Genomic DNA, 17578 nt, shown 5'->3' with positions numbered 1-17578 from the left:
CACGGCAGCCGTGACAAGAGTAGCTGGGTAACTAGATAGGTGCACTAGCCATGGACAATGAACCAAACCTTGCCATCTCTGGGAAACTGGGCAACTCCGGGTTACATTTGCACGGCTAGGAGCCGTTATCATTTTCTTGTACTAGTTTTGTCCACAAGTCTTAGGCAAGTCACCCTGCCTAAACATTCTAGTGGAAAAGGCAGGTTTGCAGCAGCTGGCCAGAAGAGCTCCTTCAACCCCTTCCCCCGCTCCCAGTAAACAAAGACGTGTACAGACAAAATAGCACCCCAGGAAGGGGCCTCGTTTCTTATCAAACTACTGGGCCACAGCAGACGCCTGTTACCTCCACGGGCACACACACGTGCGTTACAGTCTCCTCAGCCCTTTAATAACTGAAATTCTATTAGCGTGGTCCGTAGCAGCTCATTGGGAACCGCTGGGCTGGTTTTGCAGCCTTAACCCTGGACGTGGGGCTGGGGGGAATTCACGGCCCTGGCAACGGAAAGCGGGCCTTGGAGAGCCAGAGCCGAACATTTCTTAGAAGTGACAGGACTGGCATTTGCTCGCCCACCCTCGGCAGGAGTCCTGGCCCACAAGCCAGCTAAAGGGCAGGAGAAACAACCCGCCCAAGCCAGTAAAATGTGCACAGCTTTTATTCTCAGCAGAGGCAAGCTCCTTGGCCCAGGGTGTCTGCACCTCTGGTGACCAGAAGGAGCCCCTCAATAAGATTCTTTGTGTGAGCACCCAGAGAAGGCGCCAGCATTTCAGATTGCATCATGCTGGAGGCTGCCGTGTTGTTTTTTCCTAGAACCGGCCCCAGCAGCTTCAGCAATTATCAAGCGCATTTGCGCTCAAACCTAAAGTGAAAGGTTCGCTCTGTTCAACGGGGTAGAGACGAACACCCAGTGGGCTTCCAGCCGAAGCGCTGAAGGGTGAGCAGATTTAAGCTAAATTATCCGAGTCTTTGGTGCCGTGGCATTCCCTTCTGCATATGGAATGGCCGGCGAGGTCACTGGGATAAATACGTGTTTTGAATCAGCGCTCCGCTTTCTTTGCTGGTCGCAAGCAATTCCACGAGTGTGCTAGGCCAGCTGGCTCACAGTTAAAATGAGCTCTGTCGGGGCTCCCGTGTCAGAGCCTCTGCTCACTAGCTTGACGACCTAAGACAAGCAGCCTAGCCTCTCTGGATCTCAGTCTGTCAAACGGGAAGGACGAAAATGCATGCTATTATTGCCGGGTTGCTGGGAAGATAATGTAACCCATCTCAAACTATATATATATATATATATATATGACCAACACCCAGAAATGTCAAGCCTGAGAGACACGAGTCATGCTAAGCCTTAATAGTTTTGAATATTTTACTAGTGCATCAGTAATAAGTATAACGTGTACCTGGCGTACCCATTGAACGGACTTTATTCATGGGAGGATTCTCAACTGCTTACAAAAGCTTCTGTGAAACCTTCTGTGCAAGCGTGTTGGGCTCCAGTCCATGGACTCAGGTGACCCGAGAGCTAATATTTACATGATACACCGGAGCCAGGCTCGAACCACAATGTGTCACGTTAACATTTAATACCCCAACATAAGGGCCTGTCGGTTTAGCCTCAGAGAAGACTTCTCAGAGTCTACACAATCTTCTAAGCCATAAAGGACAGCTACCCCCCCCCCCCCAGACCACAGGCTGACGCCTCTGGGCAGTATGTAAAATGGGGGTTTTCTGTGCCCATGGCCTAGAATTTACATTCCCCTCTGGGTTTGGGTGTTTGTGCACATTGGTTACTAAGGAATACAGGATGTACTTAGAATCCCTTCTGCACCTTGTGGCAATACAGTTGAAATGTCTTCTCTAATTTATGCAAATAAGCATTGTGAAATGACTTCATTCACTCCTCCTCCGAGTGCTGTTCTCCCTGGAGATCCTGTGGCCTTAAAAGAACTACTTGGTAGCTTGGAGGGGAACTTCCTCAAGAGCCTTGCCTGGGTTATCTCAGGACATGGCAGAGCCTCCTCTGTGTGTCCGCCTGCCCTCCAGGAGGGCAAGCGCCTGCCAGAGAGAGTGGGGGAGGGGGGGTAAAAAAAAACTACAAGCAGAACCCACGCTGCTTCTTTCCCTCCACCTGGGACCAATCTGTCATAAACACCGCTACTCTCGGACCAACCAACCTCCCTCCACCTGGGAATGCCCATCTTAGCCAATGGCCATAGGCGTTCCTGACCCACGTGACAGAGACACCAAATCCAACAGGCATTCATTTACAAGGAAAAGGGGGTTCCCACAAGGGTCGCCTTTCTCTTCCTCCCCTTTCAACGCCACTCCATACTAGGTCTCCTCAAGACCTTAGGCACGTGACCTTTAACTACAGAAGCTGGTCCCGTCCATGTGGATTGCACCTGCATGTCCTGGTCCATGGCTCTCTCTCTGCCCCGCATCCTTCAGACTTTCCTACCCATCTCCCTGTGCCCATCAAAAGTGCCACCTTCGCACAGCCACACATGAGGAGCAAGGCCCACACTCTAGGAACATAAAGGAATATCTGGTGGCATTTAGGTCCTGAGGCTCTACTCTGTTCCCAAGCAGCCTCCTTCCAAACACTGTCTCTCCCCAGAAAGCCTGGGCCCATTCTTTAATTCCCTGACACTCACTCAATGAAAATAGAGACCTCTCAGCGTGACTCCCAGACGCCCGAGGCACACCTCTGTCAGAGAAGCCTGGCTTCCCGAAGCATTCTCTCCAGGTTCTAGACCAGAGTCCTCTATCTCTTTGTCCACATGCTAGGGTCCCTAGCTCAGCTCAAGGTCCCTTGGCTCCTCACCCCAGCTCTGCCACCCTCAACCCCTCTGAGAGATCCACTCCACTAAGTTCACAGTAGCTAGGACCAAAGCCACAGTAGACGCCTGGGCAATTTCCCCCAGAAATAGTCATGGAGTGTTGGGAGCCGTGAGACCCCAGACCCTGGATTTCTTGTAAACAACTTGTTCTCCCCTGATCTGAGTGCCTACAGCTGCTCTGAGCACGAGACCTTCAGGAGTTCCTGATGGCAGGAGAGTGGTTTCTGGTGGGTTTAGCTGGGGCGTGGCGATCCCTATATAATCTGCCCCTGAACACAATAAAGGGGGCATTCTTGGGGAATTCAAGGATGACCCGTGTCGCTGTCTCTCTGTCTCTCTGTGTGTGTGTGTGTGTGTGTGTATTTTAACCTCCAGCCCCCTTGCCCGAAGCTCGCGAACTGGGTGCCGGCGCACAGAGCGCAGACACGGGGGCACGGTGCGCGGCAATGGAGAACACAGACACTGAAACTGGACGTGGCCTGGCCTGGCCTGCCTGTCAACCACTCTTAGCTTTGTAGTCTTAAACACGAAAGCCAAAGTGTCCACCCGGTGCCTCAGACCCGAGGCTTGCCTGAGCCGCTACTTCAGAGGCAGCTTCTTGCGTGTTGCCAGGCAGCCTGGCTTTGTTAGGGAAGGCTAATTTTGGCATGCTTGTGCCCATTCCAACCTATCAGAGTCCTGGGGCCTCTCCTCAGTAAGGAGGGCTATGACTGCCACTTCACAAAAATAAGCTACCATGTCACCCTGGGAAGGGGAAACCCTGCGAAGCAAAGTAGCAGAGAGGTGTTGGCATCTGGTCTGCAGAAACCGTGGTCTGCTGTCGGGGCAAAACAGCTGGTTCCCCCCCCACACACACCCACACCCATGGGATGGCAGGGGGTGTCTAGCTGCAGGGTGGATGCTGGATACAGACAAAATAGGTCCAAATTCATCCCTCCTACTTACAGCTATGGAACCAAGTCAAGGTACTTCACCTCTGTACCCTGGTCACCTCAGCCAGGCAATCACAATGAAAAATACCCACACCGGGGGGCCTGCTATGACCTGGATGGCAAAAGGCATGGTGTGTGCCGAATGTCTGGCACATGCAAAGAATTTGGTGTCTACCGCTGGGGCCAGCAAAGACAGCTATGGCAACGACAGAGGCAGAGTCCAGACTTCTGGCCCACCTACAGCGTGACCCCACGTGAAGGCATAAAGCTCCAGGACGATAATGCCTGCCAGTTAGTTGGAGCTGGCTAGCTAGCTAGGGTAGCATGGCCACCATCCCAATGTACCGCCACTATACGGCACCACTCAGAGAGCAGCTGCCCCGTCCCATGTCAAGGAAGCTGGGGAGGCAGACATTGGATCTAAGCCAATGCTGCTAACCTTTGCCACTAACATGCGTCTGATTTGGCCTGGGACAGCTTCTGTCTGTCCTGCAGCTGAACCCGACACCACTGTAACACTTTTACAGGGGAAGAAAGAAAAAGGCCACCTTCTCCAGGGGCTCAGAGCAGCTTAGACTTGTTGTACACTCTGAGTTTGCTCTCCTCTCCTCATGGTGGGACCTGAGTTTCCCTCAGCACCCCTGCTTTCGGTGGGGACTTTCCTGCTCGCGTGACACCTTGTGCTTCTTGTTAAAGGTGAGCACGACACACGCAGTTCCACACCGCTATCTGTGAACACAGACTTCTCTCTTCAGGACACTTCTGAGTGCCTCCCAAAAATTACATCATCAAAACTCCCTAAGGCCCGAAAAGCCCCCAAAAGTGCAAATGTCCCCAGAGATCTCCCCACCCTCACAGCCTACGGGCATGATCCATCTGAGGTTACTCTGGGTCACAAGGTCCCTCTGTTGCCAGGATACCAAGCCTTTTCTTGTGGGTGCCTCTCGGTATACTCAGTGCCTTTGGGACACTGGCCAAGGCATAATTCTTGAGGACTATGGGGGGTGGTTCTTCCTTCTTCCCACTAGGACCACAGGAATAGTGTTTACCTGTGCGGTGAAGAAGGCCGGAGTGAGGGATCCTGAGGGGAGGGCTGGGCTGTTGAGGGCGATGGAGCCGATGTCGGTGCCCGAGAGCAACAGTTGAGGTGCGGAGATTTCCAAGCCTTTGGGTTTTTTGCCTTTTGGGGGAAGAGATGGAGACTTGGTTTTGGAGCCCGATGACAGATTTAAGGGTTCCAGAGAATCCGAGTCATGGCAGGCCGCCTCGAGGAAGAGGCTTCTGTGTTCGGAAGGGAGGGGAGAGTTGGGGGACAGGGATGGGGACCGAGATGAGGAGGGTGACGCAGACGACACGCTGGCCGCATTTGGCAACATTAAAGAGGAGATCTTGGCTGAGACAGACGAGGCCAGGAAAGCGGATGCTGCCGCGGCCTCGGAGGTGGAAGGCAGGGACACCACGGGTCTGGTGATGTGCTTGTCGGTTTTATTGGTCACAAACCTGATCACAGTCCTGACTTCTTCCACAGGGGGGCTGTCGTCACAGGGCTCCTCCAGTTTCTCTGTCTTGATGGCCTTGAAGGCCTCAGGAGGGTTCTGCAGGGAGTTGATGGTGAAGGATGAGTACAGGCCCGAGTGGATGTACTCGTTGCGGCTTGTGCTCTTCAGGGCAGACAAGCCCTGCTTGTGGACCTCTCGGCCTTCAGGGGACACCTTACAGTCGCTGTCCTGCAGCAGGAGGCTCTCCCGGCTGATCTCCACCGCATGGGGATCCATTTTGAGGATGTCCGGGAAAGAGACGAACTTGTACACAAACTTCTGCCCGATCACCTTCTTGATAATGTTCTGCGAATACAAAAGCGGACATTTGAAATGGGTGAGGCAGAGACGTGGAAGGAGGGTGCCCTGGAATGATGAAACGAGGGCAGAAGGGCCGAAATATTTCCAACGTCCACAGCGTGGCTAAGAGGCATGAAGTCAGAGCTCGAAGGCTCACGCTTTTGCACCCTGGTCCCACCGCCCAATAATGATGCGCTCTCCGATCTTTGGCAATGGTTCTCCCATTGTTTGCGATCATATTGCAATAGCGAAAGCTACCACTGAGTTAGCACATATCGTGTGGCTGAGATGACTCACGCCTTAGCTCACGGAACTGGCACAGTAATCCTACAAGCAGGTTTTGCCATTCTTGTTTTACAGTCGGGAAAGAGAGCTGGGGGAGGGGAGATGGCCCGGTGAATAAGCGGCCAGCACGGGGGCTGGATTTCAGGTCCTCCGCACCCACAAGAAAGCTGGGCCAGGTGCGGTGGCCAGCCAGCACTTGGGATACAGAGGCTCTCTAGCGCAAGCTGGCTAGCTAGGCTAGCCTGAATCCATGATCTCCACGTTCAGCAAGAATTCCTGCCTCACTAGGTAGAGTGGGGGGAATTACCAAAGAAGACATCTGAGGTCAACTCTCTGTCTACACACACTTGTATGTGCACGCACCCACATACCATGTATGCCCGGGCATGCGTGCATGCCACAGACACACGCGAAAACCAAAGGTTCTGAGAACTGGAAAATAAACTTCTAGGGCTGCAGTGACTCATAAAGCAAGGGTGTGCTCCCTTCACCCCAGTACAGTACTGCCTTACCTGCGGCTGGGAGCCCAGAGAGCACAATGAAAATAATAGCAGGGAAGGATTCTGGTGCAGAGCATCAGAGAAATGTACGTTAGTGCTACCCGGCAACCCAACATTTTCTCCAGTCGGGCAGCTGTTTCTGGCAAGAAAGCCGCTGGAGGGGAAGAAACTGCCTGCTTGGATATTTATGGCATTCGTTTCGTGTTCTTAGTTGCCAGTGTCTGCGTCTGGCTCTTCAGTTAGGGCCCCGTTCCTCTAACGTTAGGATGTAAATGAAAGATGAAAACCACTGTCAAGGCAAAAGTTTTCTCAGCCCGTGAGAAAGCGGATTTTATATGGGAGGCTATGCTGTTCTTAAGGCTAGTGGAGCCGGGAAAGCGGTCCTGCAGAGCCTACCCATTTCCATGGCGGTCTGACAAACGCTTGCCGCAGGTCTCGCCCTGTGGTTGACTCTAAGTGTTGCGGAAGAACCTTCCGCTCCTCCAGCCAATAGCCGCTGAGAGTGGCGACGAGGATGGGATACCAGCCCATTGGGGCGTGGTCTCTCAGCGGCTATTGGCTGGAGGAGCGGAAGAACCTCCCGCAACATCTAAGTCCTAGGTACTTCAGGGAGAAAAAGATGGCTTCCCTCTGGCTCAGAAAGCCAGCACTATCCTATGGGGAAAAGACCCCGAATGTTTCCTTAGAAACCCTTCCTCCTCAACCTTGCGAAATAAACCATCTGAGGAAGACTTTATTGATGAGTGTGTCACCAGTCCGGCCATCTGGTGTCTAAATCCCACAGCAGCCCACATGGAGGGAGGAAGGTAGCACCCTTCCCCTGCCAAGACAAGCGAGCATGGGGATGGAGCCACAGCCTCAGACTGCCAGGCTCTACTTGTGCTAAGAGGAAGCACGATATCCCCCGATGGAGCTATCTTGGGAGGTCTTGGCTTGGCCTAGGTATGAGCACGTTAGCTTCTGGCCTGCTACCTTGTACCTTGTTTCATTGTTTTCGCCCTTTCAACAGCAGGAGAAAGGGGCCCATTTGCCAGTCACCGAGATGTTCAAGGAGAAATTCCCTGGGGGCAGGTTTTTACAGGAGGCCTGCAAGGTCCCTATGCAGGAGATCCCTAACACATGAATCCCAGACAGAGAGAGACCTTGCCCACACAGCACACAGGTGTGCCCTTCCCAAAGGACAGGTCAGGTGAGTGTCAAAGTTGAACGGTAACTCACCGCCCCCCAAATCCCACGACTCTAGCTGACTCCACTTCCACACACCCTATGATGACAAATCTTCAGAGGAATGGAGGAACAAGAAGGTTCTGCCAGCTGCTTGGGGGTGGGGGGTGTCTCTATTGAGAACAGTACCAGGCCGGGGTAGAGATCATGCCAGGAGAACCAGCTCCCTCTAGGAAAAGATGAAACAGGAGACTCCTGGGTCTGCCTGACCCAGGTCGTTCCCATCATAAAGGCGTGTGCAGTGTGGAGCTTCCTCCGCTAATACCGCTACTGTGTATGTTATATGTATTACATTTTATTTTATTTATAGCGCCTAATACCTTCCTCTTTGGGAGAAAACTCTTTTCTTCTCGGCCACTTTGCATCGTCATCTAAATTGAGCAAATTTATTGAGCCTAAATAATTACACAGGAGGGACCGAGGAACTCTTACTTCAACTGACTGATCTCACAAACTAACTTTAAAAAATGTAAATATTTTAATTATTGGACCAGAGGGATCATTACTATATTCATGAGTAAGTCAACAAATAATTAAGGGCTATGATGGGATGAAAATGACTTTTTGGGGGGTCTCGAGAGATTACTCAATGGCTGAGGGCACAGGTTGTTCTTTTGGAAGACCTGAGTTAGGTTGCTAACACCCACATTGGATAGCTCACAACCACCTGTAACTCCAACTCCAGGGGATCCGATGCCCTCTTCTGACCTCATCAGACACCCGCACATGCGGCATATAATCACACAGACATAAATAAAAATCTTTTTAAAAGTTTATCTCTTAGGGTCTTTGTTGTCTAGGTTTTCAGGGAAGGCTGAGGATGAAGCCAGGCAAGGATGGGGAAGGAAGGGCAGGGTCCATGCATCAGAGATGTGTCCCAGTCTGTCAGGGGCTCAACATCTCTGACAGAAACTGGCAAGGAAAAGCAAGTAGGTAGCCACAGTGGGCTGGGACAGCAGCTAAAGCAAAAGCTTTTCCTTTTCTTCCAGGGCAGATCCCAGGAATCAGAGGGACCTTGGATGCTTGCAGACCTCACCACTGTTACCAAAAAACACATCCTACCAAGTCGGCTGGGAAAACACGGCACAGGCAACGATAGTAGTTAGGGTTTGCCGAGCGTGCATTTGCCGGGCACTGCCCTAAGACCTCGAAGCTCGTCTTCTATGAAAGCATTACCCCACAGGACAGATGAGGAAACTGAGGTTCACGGACTATAAATTACACGCCATCAGACACTCGTACTTGGAAACATCTGGCTCCTGAGCGCTTGGCCAGAATAGAAGGTGATTTACGTCAGCTGAAGCAGATCAGCCCTTGGGTAGGGCTCTTATGGTAAGCGGTGAAGATATTCTGAAGACGCCTGCTTCTCACCCCTTCCATACCAGACTCACTTAGCATTTGTTACCCCCTGTTGCCTGGCAACCCGACAAACGGCCAGTGTGTGTCTAGTTGAGCCAAGGGACTTTCTGTGGTTTCAAAGACACAGTTGCGTACATCTGCCTCCTTTCTTTGCAGGGAATAAGCCACCGAATAATCTCCCATGAAATGCGGAATGTGACTCGCGGCCAGGCCCTGTCTGGTGAGTCTCAGGCAGGAAGGGCAAGGCCAACTTCAGAGAACAGTAAGCAGGAATCCCCTGCAGCCGACACACAACAGCAACAGCGATACCCGGAAAATGACGTCTGGGCTTGGAAATGTCCCTACTGCCACATCATGCTGTCATTTCCACGGGGTAGGAACCTGAAGTGTGGGCAGTTTGACAGGTAAAGGCATAGAATGCCAGCTCACTTCCCAACAAGCTGACCTCCATATCCCCAGCACGGCCTGCAAACCCTGACAGACCACAGGCTCACTTACAGGAACATGTGTGTCCATAACCGTGCTTAAATGTGGGGGTGCAAACACTGCCTTCTCCCTTTGAAGAGGACAGGGCTGTGTAAATAACCCTAAAAACTGCCAACTCCTACCTCACTGTCTGTGTGTGTATATGGGGGTGGGGGTAGCCTCTGGAAACTGCAGCTGCTCAGGTCTCTTACAGAAGCTGATACAGGATGCAAAGAAAGTCTGTGCAGCCCCCCAAACTTCAAACTATCTCCATATCCCTTCTGTCTCTTAACACAATGTTAATGCCATGTACAGGGTCAGTTTACCGAATATTGACAAAGAGAGATGTGTATACATGGTCGGTACAGGCACACCTTTTCAAATCCTCTCCGTTCTGTATCTGCCAGATTCTCAAAATCATGTCTAAGCATAGTGGACAGATGAGACTTTTCCCAAACTTTTATGACTTAAATATATGTGCATATACATACATAACTATCTATTATTTGTGTATACACATAGAGATACTTCTGGGATGGAATTAATTACCTTCCTAGTTACGTTAGGATAATATTCAGATAAGCTCAATAAGCATTTGTGTAGTACATGAATTGGACTATAGAAAATAAGGACCCTCGCATGAAGCCAGAGGCCAATGATCATTTCATACATGTCTCAGACATACAGATGTCTATGTGTGCTTTGCCTCACAGTTTCACGCATGTATATGATGACTTTAGTCTCTTTCCCTGTTACCCTGTCATCTCCCCTCCTCTCCCTGTTGAAACCCTTCTCCCACTTTCTCATCGTGTGTGTGTGTGTGTGTGTGTGTGTGTGTGTGTGTGAGAGAGAGAGAGAGAGAGAGAGAGAGAGAGAGAGAGATCTACTGAGTCTAACACAGCTGTCTGTATGAAATAGGGTGTGAGTTTGTTATTGGGGCATGGGCAACATACCAGCGGCTACAGTACTGAGAACAGTGACCCATTTCCCAGACTAGTGGCAACTCAACCATCCCTTAGGGAGGGGTGGGGCCCCGTGATTCTTTTCTCTTTCATGAGGAAATGCTGGTGGATCAGTCAAGAGCTGCAGTGAGCTCTTGAGGGCACCAGCCATATTCCGAAGACACTTTTTGCAGCAATCTTTTCCAACTTCCGGCTCTTACAGGGCCCTTTCCGCCCCCTCTTCCACAATCCCCAGTCTTACCATGTAGCTCTGGCTGGTCTAGAACTCACTAGGTAAACCACACTGGCCTGGAACTCAAGAGGGATCAGTCTGTTTCTGCCCCGTGAGTGATGGAACTGAAGGCATGTGCCACCACGCCCAGCCAGCCGCCATGGAATTTTTTAAGCTAAAATCTATTATAGATGCTGTCACCACATGCAACCCCCTACAATGTCACAGTTTCTTAGAGAGCTCCATACACTTCTGTTTCATCAGTTTGACTCAGGAGGCTCACCCTGTCTGTGCGCACCCCATCTGTGCGCACCCCGTCTGTGTGGAACATGCTTTGCAGGTCTGGCACCTCAATTTTGATCTAAAGTAATGGGTCAGGCTTCCATGTATTCAGACTTGTTCTCCAACCCGTTTTCTCAATGGGGTTTTCATCATTCTTCCTGGCCCAGCTCCCTTAACTTCCGCTGCATCCTCTGAGGGTTCCCTGGGATTGCAGCCTCTTGCCCTCCGACCTTGCCACTTCCCTGCCCTGTACTCAGCCCTGAGAAATATCAGCAGCTCACACAGGCAGGAGGGAAAGTTGTACAGAAACTTCCTACGCCAGCTGGGACTTCTCTCAGCCTTGTGCTGGGAACACAGCCGGAAAGGGGGACAAAGTAGGAGGACCTTTCCCATAAATATCCACTTGATACTACTTCAAGGCTGCTGCTTGGATTCAGTTTAAATGCCACCCAGTCTCTTTCCAGTCACATGATCTGACATCCTCAACTGTAGAATGGGATGGGCCCATTCATCTAAATACCCAATAAAAGCCCAAAATATTTATCAGCATTAGTGTTATCATCCTTATTTCCCACTCCCCTTTAGCCAATACTAATCTATTAACGCTACCTGCTCTTAGCCCAGATGACAGGTTAATAGTCAAATCGAACCTCCTTGTAGGCTGTGCATATTCTACACGCTCTATCCACAGCTCTGGGTTCCATGGCCCACGACTCAGCAGCCCGATTGCATCTGGTTTATACACCTCAACCAAGCAGGGGAATATGGTGTTGTTTTATTTAGTTGGATGCAGAAAGAAAAGAGGTGTGTGGTATATCATGCTGAACGCAGTCACCATTTGACATTCACCATGGAGAAAACCTCAAACAATCCAATTAGTTCTGGGGGGGAGGGGGGAGGGGGAGTGCAGTGGCCATCGGGAAGCCACCGCCGTATTGATGAATCTCGGGATTCACACAAACAGGGATGGCAGCCTGTGGCAGAGACGCCGCACGTCAGGTCCTAGGAGGAGGTGCAGACAAGAACCAGCCACCCAGAAGATGCCAACTGCTCTGGATGCCTCTTGAAGCAGGAAATGTGTTGCCAGACAAGGAGGCACAGCCTGGCCTCTTAACAGTGGCTGTGGCTCCAACAGGAGGGTCACTAGAGGCTGCTGACCCTGGGGGGGTCTCTCACTGAGGTCCCTGGCATCGGGAACCAGAGCTTGAGTGCCGGCAGACACAGGATGATGGATCTCTGGGGACACAGACACATTCCACAGTAGATGTGGGATGAGCTGTGGGGGAAGAAGGGTAAAGGAAAGAGGGATAAAGCGCACACGCAGGCCATCGCCTGCCATGAACGCAGCCACCTTACAAGGTGCGCTCGCCCCGGCTGCCTTAGAGATGAAGAAGTCGAGAGTCACTGCTGGTCTGTGGAGAGGGCGGTTTGATCCAGTTTTCTACCATGGAGAGGTAAATTAAATATTGGGGCCGCCACTGAGTGGATCATGTCGCTGTTTCAGAGAGCCACAATGTTGTCACCTCCTTGTGTCTTTACATATTACTTAAGTGGAAAATCACAGTCCCCATGGGATGTTCCATCACTTCAGTGAAATAATGTTAATATGTATGTGTGTGTGCACATAAATATGCATGTGTGTTTATAGGAGAAAGAAATTAGTCTTAAAAATGGATACTATAAAGTAACTGATTATAATCTTTTTCAGTCTGCATTTTTTACATGATATATATTTAGTATATGTTTCTTATCAAATTGACATGGAGCCCAAGTCACGTGGCTTGTAACTGTCCCTGAAGTCAGGCGTAGTTACAGCTAGGCCTGAGACATTTCTGTTCAGCAACCACACCCACTTCCAGAAGGCAGCTGCTACTAACGGTGAACCTCTGTATCCTCTGTATTCCAAAGCAGCAGTGGGGTTTGCTGGCAGGGGCCTAGGAATGGGCTCCTTGGTACAGAAGCAAGGTCCTTGCTGAAGAAAGGCTCCTTCTGCCTCCCTGTGGGGAGGCTCACTCTCATCACCACAAACAGAACTGCTTCTGCCCATCCCTGGGGCATCGAGGTACTTTTTCATAAGATACCCTGGCATGAGGTTCTGGGACCCAGCAAAGCCATCCCTGACTAGCCATTAACGTCCACTACACACGGCTTGGTGTGGCTTCATGACCAGCGGTTTGAATAGTTAGGATCAGCACTGATGAAGCAAACATTACCTGAAATAACAGTAGCCTAGCCAGACCTGGGTTCAAATCCCAGCCTCTCCACTTAGTATCGCCTGGGATCATCATTCAACTTCCATAGACCTCAGTTTGTCAACCTTAGAACAGGGAGGGAAAACGGCTCATGGGTTTGCTTTTAGAGGCTTGTACGTGTCAAGGCCTTGCTCTCAGAGTCCTTGAAACATGACTGAAAACATGACTGCACACAGCTAAATTCTGCTTGGCCGACAGTGGCCATTGAACACAGTGTTCTGTTAATCTGCTGCGGGCCAACCAGAATTCCTTAGCTGGCAGGTCACCTCGCTTTAACGCCTGTAAAGGAGCCTCACACACACTCACGCCCATTTCACAGATGAGCGCCCCAAAGCTTTGCTCTGAGCTCCCACAGTCCAGCAGCAGGGGTGGCGTGTCGCTAAGTTACCGGCTTCCCAGCCAGCACCCCACATAAGGTCACCCTCCGGTTCGCGTACAGACGGGAGGCCGACTGACTTTCCTGAGGGGTCCCCTCTCCGGAGTTAGAACACAACGCCTACAAGAGTCACCCTCTTTGTCCCCTGTCCTTAACCAGCAAACCGGCCCACAAAACCCCAAGAGACACCTTCCCCTGGAAATGCCCAGGCTCTGCGAAACGGAACCAGAGTGAGTTCTGTAAGCCTCCGGATGGTAGCGAGGTGGGCAGTGCAGGTCCTGACTCGTCTCAGCCTGGGGCCTGTGCACTGCCAGGGCCCCAAGCAGTTCGTGAGCTTGATTAAAATCAGCTACAGATTTGTTTCTAGGTAAGGGTCCTCTCATACTTACCCCCAAGGAGCACTTATTAAAAGATTCCTTGACCCCCTCAACCTGAGCTGCTTCTAACTAGGTGGCCTCCTCTACTCGAACGGCGTGGTGGGTAAACGGTATTCCCCCTAGAACTCTAGAATGTGACCTTATTTGGAAACAAGGCCTCTGCTAGTGAAACTGGCCAAGGGTGTTGAGACTCGGGGTAAGCAGGAAGCACAGTGACTAGTGTCCTATAAGAAGAGGACAGGGAGGGGCACGCAGGAAGGACACACGTGTGAAGACGGACAGAGAATGGCGCTTCCAGCTGTGTGACACCAAGGGAGGTGTCTTCCCTAAAACCATCCAAGGGCCCAGCTGATATCTTGCTTTAGACTTATGGCTTCCTTTGGGGGAGAAGACAACAAAGTTCTGTTGCTTCGAACTACCAAGTCTGGGGGTATCTGTTACCGCAGCCTTGGGGTGCTTCTTAAATTACCTGTGCTCAGCAGAGCTGCTGCCTCTGTGGAGTGCTCAGCATACACGTCTTCCGCACTGGATGCTGGCCTGGCACCAGGCTGGGCAGAGCCGGGACTCCTTTTGTCTAACTGGTACATTTGGAGCCCATCCACTCATGCACACACACACCATCGCAAACTTCTAAGAATAACACACCCTGACTTTGGCTCAGAGTTGGCCGTCTCCACCAGCTCCCGGCTGGGAGGTTTTCTTGTGGTTTGGGTTAAGATTTCTTTATTTTTCTGGCGTTAGTAAACTGCTGTGTGAATCAGCTCGCCAGACGCAGTAACTTAACACTGCGAGGGCTCTTGCCACTCACTGCCTGAGCCACCACGGCACCCTGAGAACCCCTCTTCTTGTTGGTCTGGCAGGGCGGGAAACCCCTCCCTGGGAGCTGGATGCTGAGGGCGTCTTTCTCCCCTGCTCACTTCGCGGATGCTGCTTGCTAGGTTCAGTCCTAACTCCATCCTGGCTCCCTTAGAACATTCCTGTAAGGGTGTTTGTCCTCAATTAAATTGAACCATAAGACTACTCTGCCAGCAGAAACCCTCCCCGGGTTGGACTGGGGACTAACTACAACGGTTCTCCATTTTGAGTGGACAACTCTAATGATAGCAGCTGGCATGGGGACATTAGGGCCACAGGTGGACAGAAATACTCTCACCCCAGCTTTGCCAGATTTTTGACATTCCATACTGGAGACAGAGCCTAGGGCTCAGCCTCCGGCACTGTCCTGGCTTGCTTTGTGTCTATTCGACACAAGCTAGGGTCTTGTGGGTAAAGGAACCTCCATCCGATTGCCTGTAAAAAATCTGTGGGGCATTTTTCCTGATTAATGATTGACATGGGAGGGCCCAGCCTCCTGTGGGTGGTGCCCCCTTGGGCAGGTAGTCAGGAGTGGTGTAAGACAGCAAGGTGAGCCAGTCACGGGAAACAAACCAGTAGGCAGTGTTCCTCCATGGGCTCTGCATCCGCTCCTGCCTCCGGGTCCCTGCCCCGACTTCCCTTCCTGAGAGAAATAAGCCTTTTTCTCCTCAAGTGGCTTTTGGTTACAGTATTTTTCCCCGGGAATAGAAAGCTAACTAAGATACTTTCTATTTAGCATCGCCATTTGTCAGAGGTGCAGTGGGGCAGGGCGAGGTGGTTTCTTCCGTGCTGACATTTCACAACGACAGCTTTCCTCCTATGCTACTGAGGGTGCCGGCTCCACCTCGCCCACACTTCTCCAGTGACAGGAAGCCGCCACAGCAGACACTGTGGAGATGGTGGCAATGTCAAGACAGAACAGGCAGGGGCCCAGTGAAGGAGACGCAGAGAGAGGAAGGGGAACAGGACAGGGAAGACAAGAGTCTAAACACAGCATGCTGAAGAACAGTCAGAAGGGAGCAGGCAGGCCAGGTGGGCAGGGCTAATGATGAGGCCCAGAGGTAGGAAGGTTCATAACCAGTAGAGTGAGGTCAGATGGTAAGGAGAGTTTGGGGATTTCCCAGGGCCAGAGTGGTACAACCGTAGACAGGAGGGGAATGCCAACCTGGCTTCCTGCCTGCCTCCATCCCCCCGTCTCTGAAACAGGGTCTCATTATGCACCTTTGGCTGGCCTGGAACTCACGACGTTCACTAGACTGTCTTCATACTCTGTCTGTTTCTACTCCCTGTACACTGGGTAAACGTGTACACTACTGTACCTGGCTTGATAATTTCTTGTTTCGTTTCGAGGCTTATTTATTTTTATTTGATGTGCAGGAGTATTTTTGCCTGCATCTACACATGGGCACCGCATGAGAGTCTAGTGTCCACAGAGACCAGAAGAGGGTGTCAGATCCCCTGGGGACTGAAGTCATAGATGATTGGGAGCCTCCATCTGTGTGCCAGAAACCTGGAAATCCTGGGTTCTCCAGAAGAGCAGGAAGTGGTCTTGGCCCCTGAGCCATCTCCCTAGCCCTCACCCTGGCTTCCTTTAGAAAGCATGTTCTAGAAGTAGGGGTAATCCAACCCACCCCTCCCATTCTCAGCTAGCTCGGAGCCCTTAAGACTTAGCACTCACAGGGCCCCCCAGCAATCTACACCCGTGGGATCCCTAACTTCCCTTTTCCCACCTATAGCCCTGCGGCTAAAATGCCTAGGTTGAAGCTTGACCCTAGCAGCTGCTGCATCTTGGGTGTGCTACTCAAAATCCCCTGGGACTCATTATCTCCATCTCTAGAATGGGTCCGTCACTGGCCACAAGGCCAGGTGTCCTGGGAGCCGGACAACCGTTAGCAGGTGTGCAATGCCTAGCACAGAACCCGGCCCAGCACGCCCCATACACGTGAGCTTCCCTCCTGGCGTTACCATCTGGGGTAGGAGCCGAGCCCGTGAGGGAAGTGGGGGAGAGGTTGCCCAGAGGAGCAGCTGGTGGCTGGTGGGTGGTGGGAGGGTGTGATGTGAACATTAGCGGGTTTTTTTTGGGGTTTTTTTTTTGTCAGTTTGTCTACACAATCCCTAAATTTTCCCGCAGCTAAGAGCCCAGAGCAGGAACGCCGGTGCCTGCCAAGGGGGACTCGGTTTTGGGCTAGGGTAAGCGCCTGATGCAGCAATTTGGCAAGGCTGTGAGAGCCCCGGCAGCTGGGCACCCATGGCAGCGGCTCTGGAGACTGCCTCATCCTGTTTCTTAGCAACCACCTTATTTGGGGGAATGCAGAGTGCTACAGGCTTGGAAGCATGGGCAAGACAGAAAGCACCCCCGAATTTAACGCGTGGTATCCGGTCCCTTGCACTCCCGCAGCCTGACTTCTTAGGCTGGCTGTCATCTCCGGGGGGGGGGGGGGCAAGGTGGCCAGCCTGGAAGCCCTCCAAAAGAGAGCTCGGCTACATACAGGTCTCCGGGCAGCTTCCAGGGCCAAATTCATGCAGAGAAGTCCTGGTTACCCTCCTTGGCCTCTGGAAAGAAGCCCAGGTACCATCTGTTGTCCCTTCCCCCCCCCCCCCCAGTCTAAAGAGCTGACATGGTACAAAGACACTTACTGGATCACTCAGGTTCTTATACACAGGCCAGGGCCAGGCAGAAAGAATCTCAACCATAGGCAGAACACTATGACAACAGCCCAGACAGACATTCTAGAAAGTTCCAGGGTGGGAACACTAGCTGAACTCTTGTTCTGTCTCCATTGTGAAAACATATCCTTTTATATTCTCTAAATTTATTTTGGGGT

The 17578-nt window shown here is 51.6% G+C and overlaps 1 protein-coding gene across 5 annotated transcripts in view; it reads right to left on the bottom strand.

Moving 5' to 3' along the window:
• The window catches only part of Elk3 (ETS transcription factor ELK3), a 77321-nt gene that overhangs the window by 25961 nt on the left and 33782 nt on the right, over positions 1 to 17578 (bottom strand). For 3 of the 5 annotated variants that reach the window (XM_041663937.1, XM_041663929.1, XM_041663946.1), the window contains one exon: positions 4817 to 5611. In XM_041663937.1, coding sequence (XP_041519871.1) covers positions 4817 to 5611 — 795 coding nt within the window. The remainder of the gene's footprint in view (positions 1 to 4816; positions 5612 to 17578) is intronic. The other 2 variants (XR_005975590.1, XR_005975589.1) reach the window with 1 other exon arrangement.

Source organism: Microtus oregoni, unplaced genomic scaffold (genome assembly GCF_018167655.1).
Source record: "Microtus oregoni isolate MIOR12 unplaced genomic scaffold, Mior012 000001F_ref0000356, whole genome shotgun sequence".
NCBI classification, from domain to species: Eukaryota; Metazoa; Chordata; class Mammalia; order Rodentia; family Cricetidae; genus Microtus; species Microtus oregoni.
The sequence above is the reverse complement of the archived record's forward strand: the minus strand, read 5'-3'. Positions and strand labels throughout refer to the sequence as shown.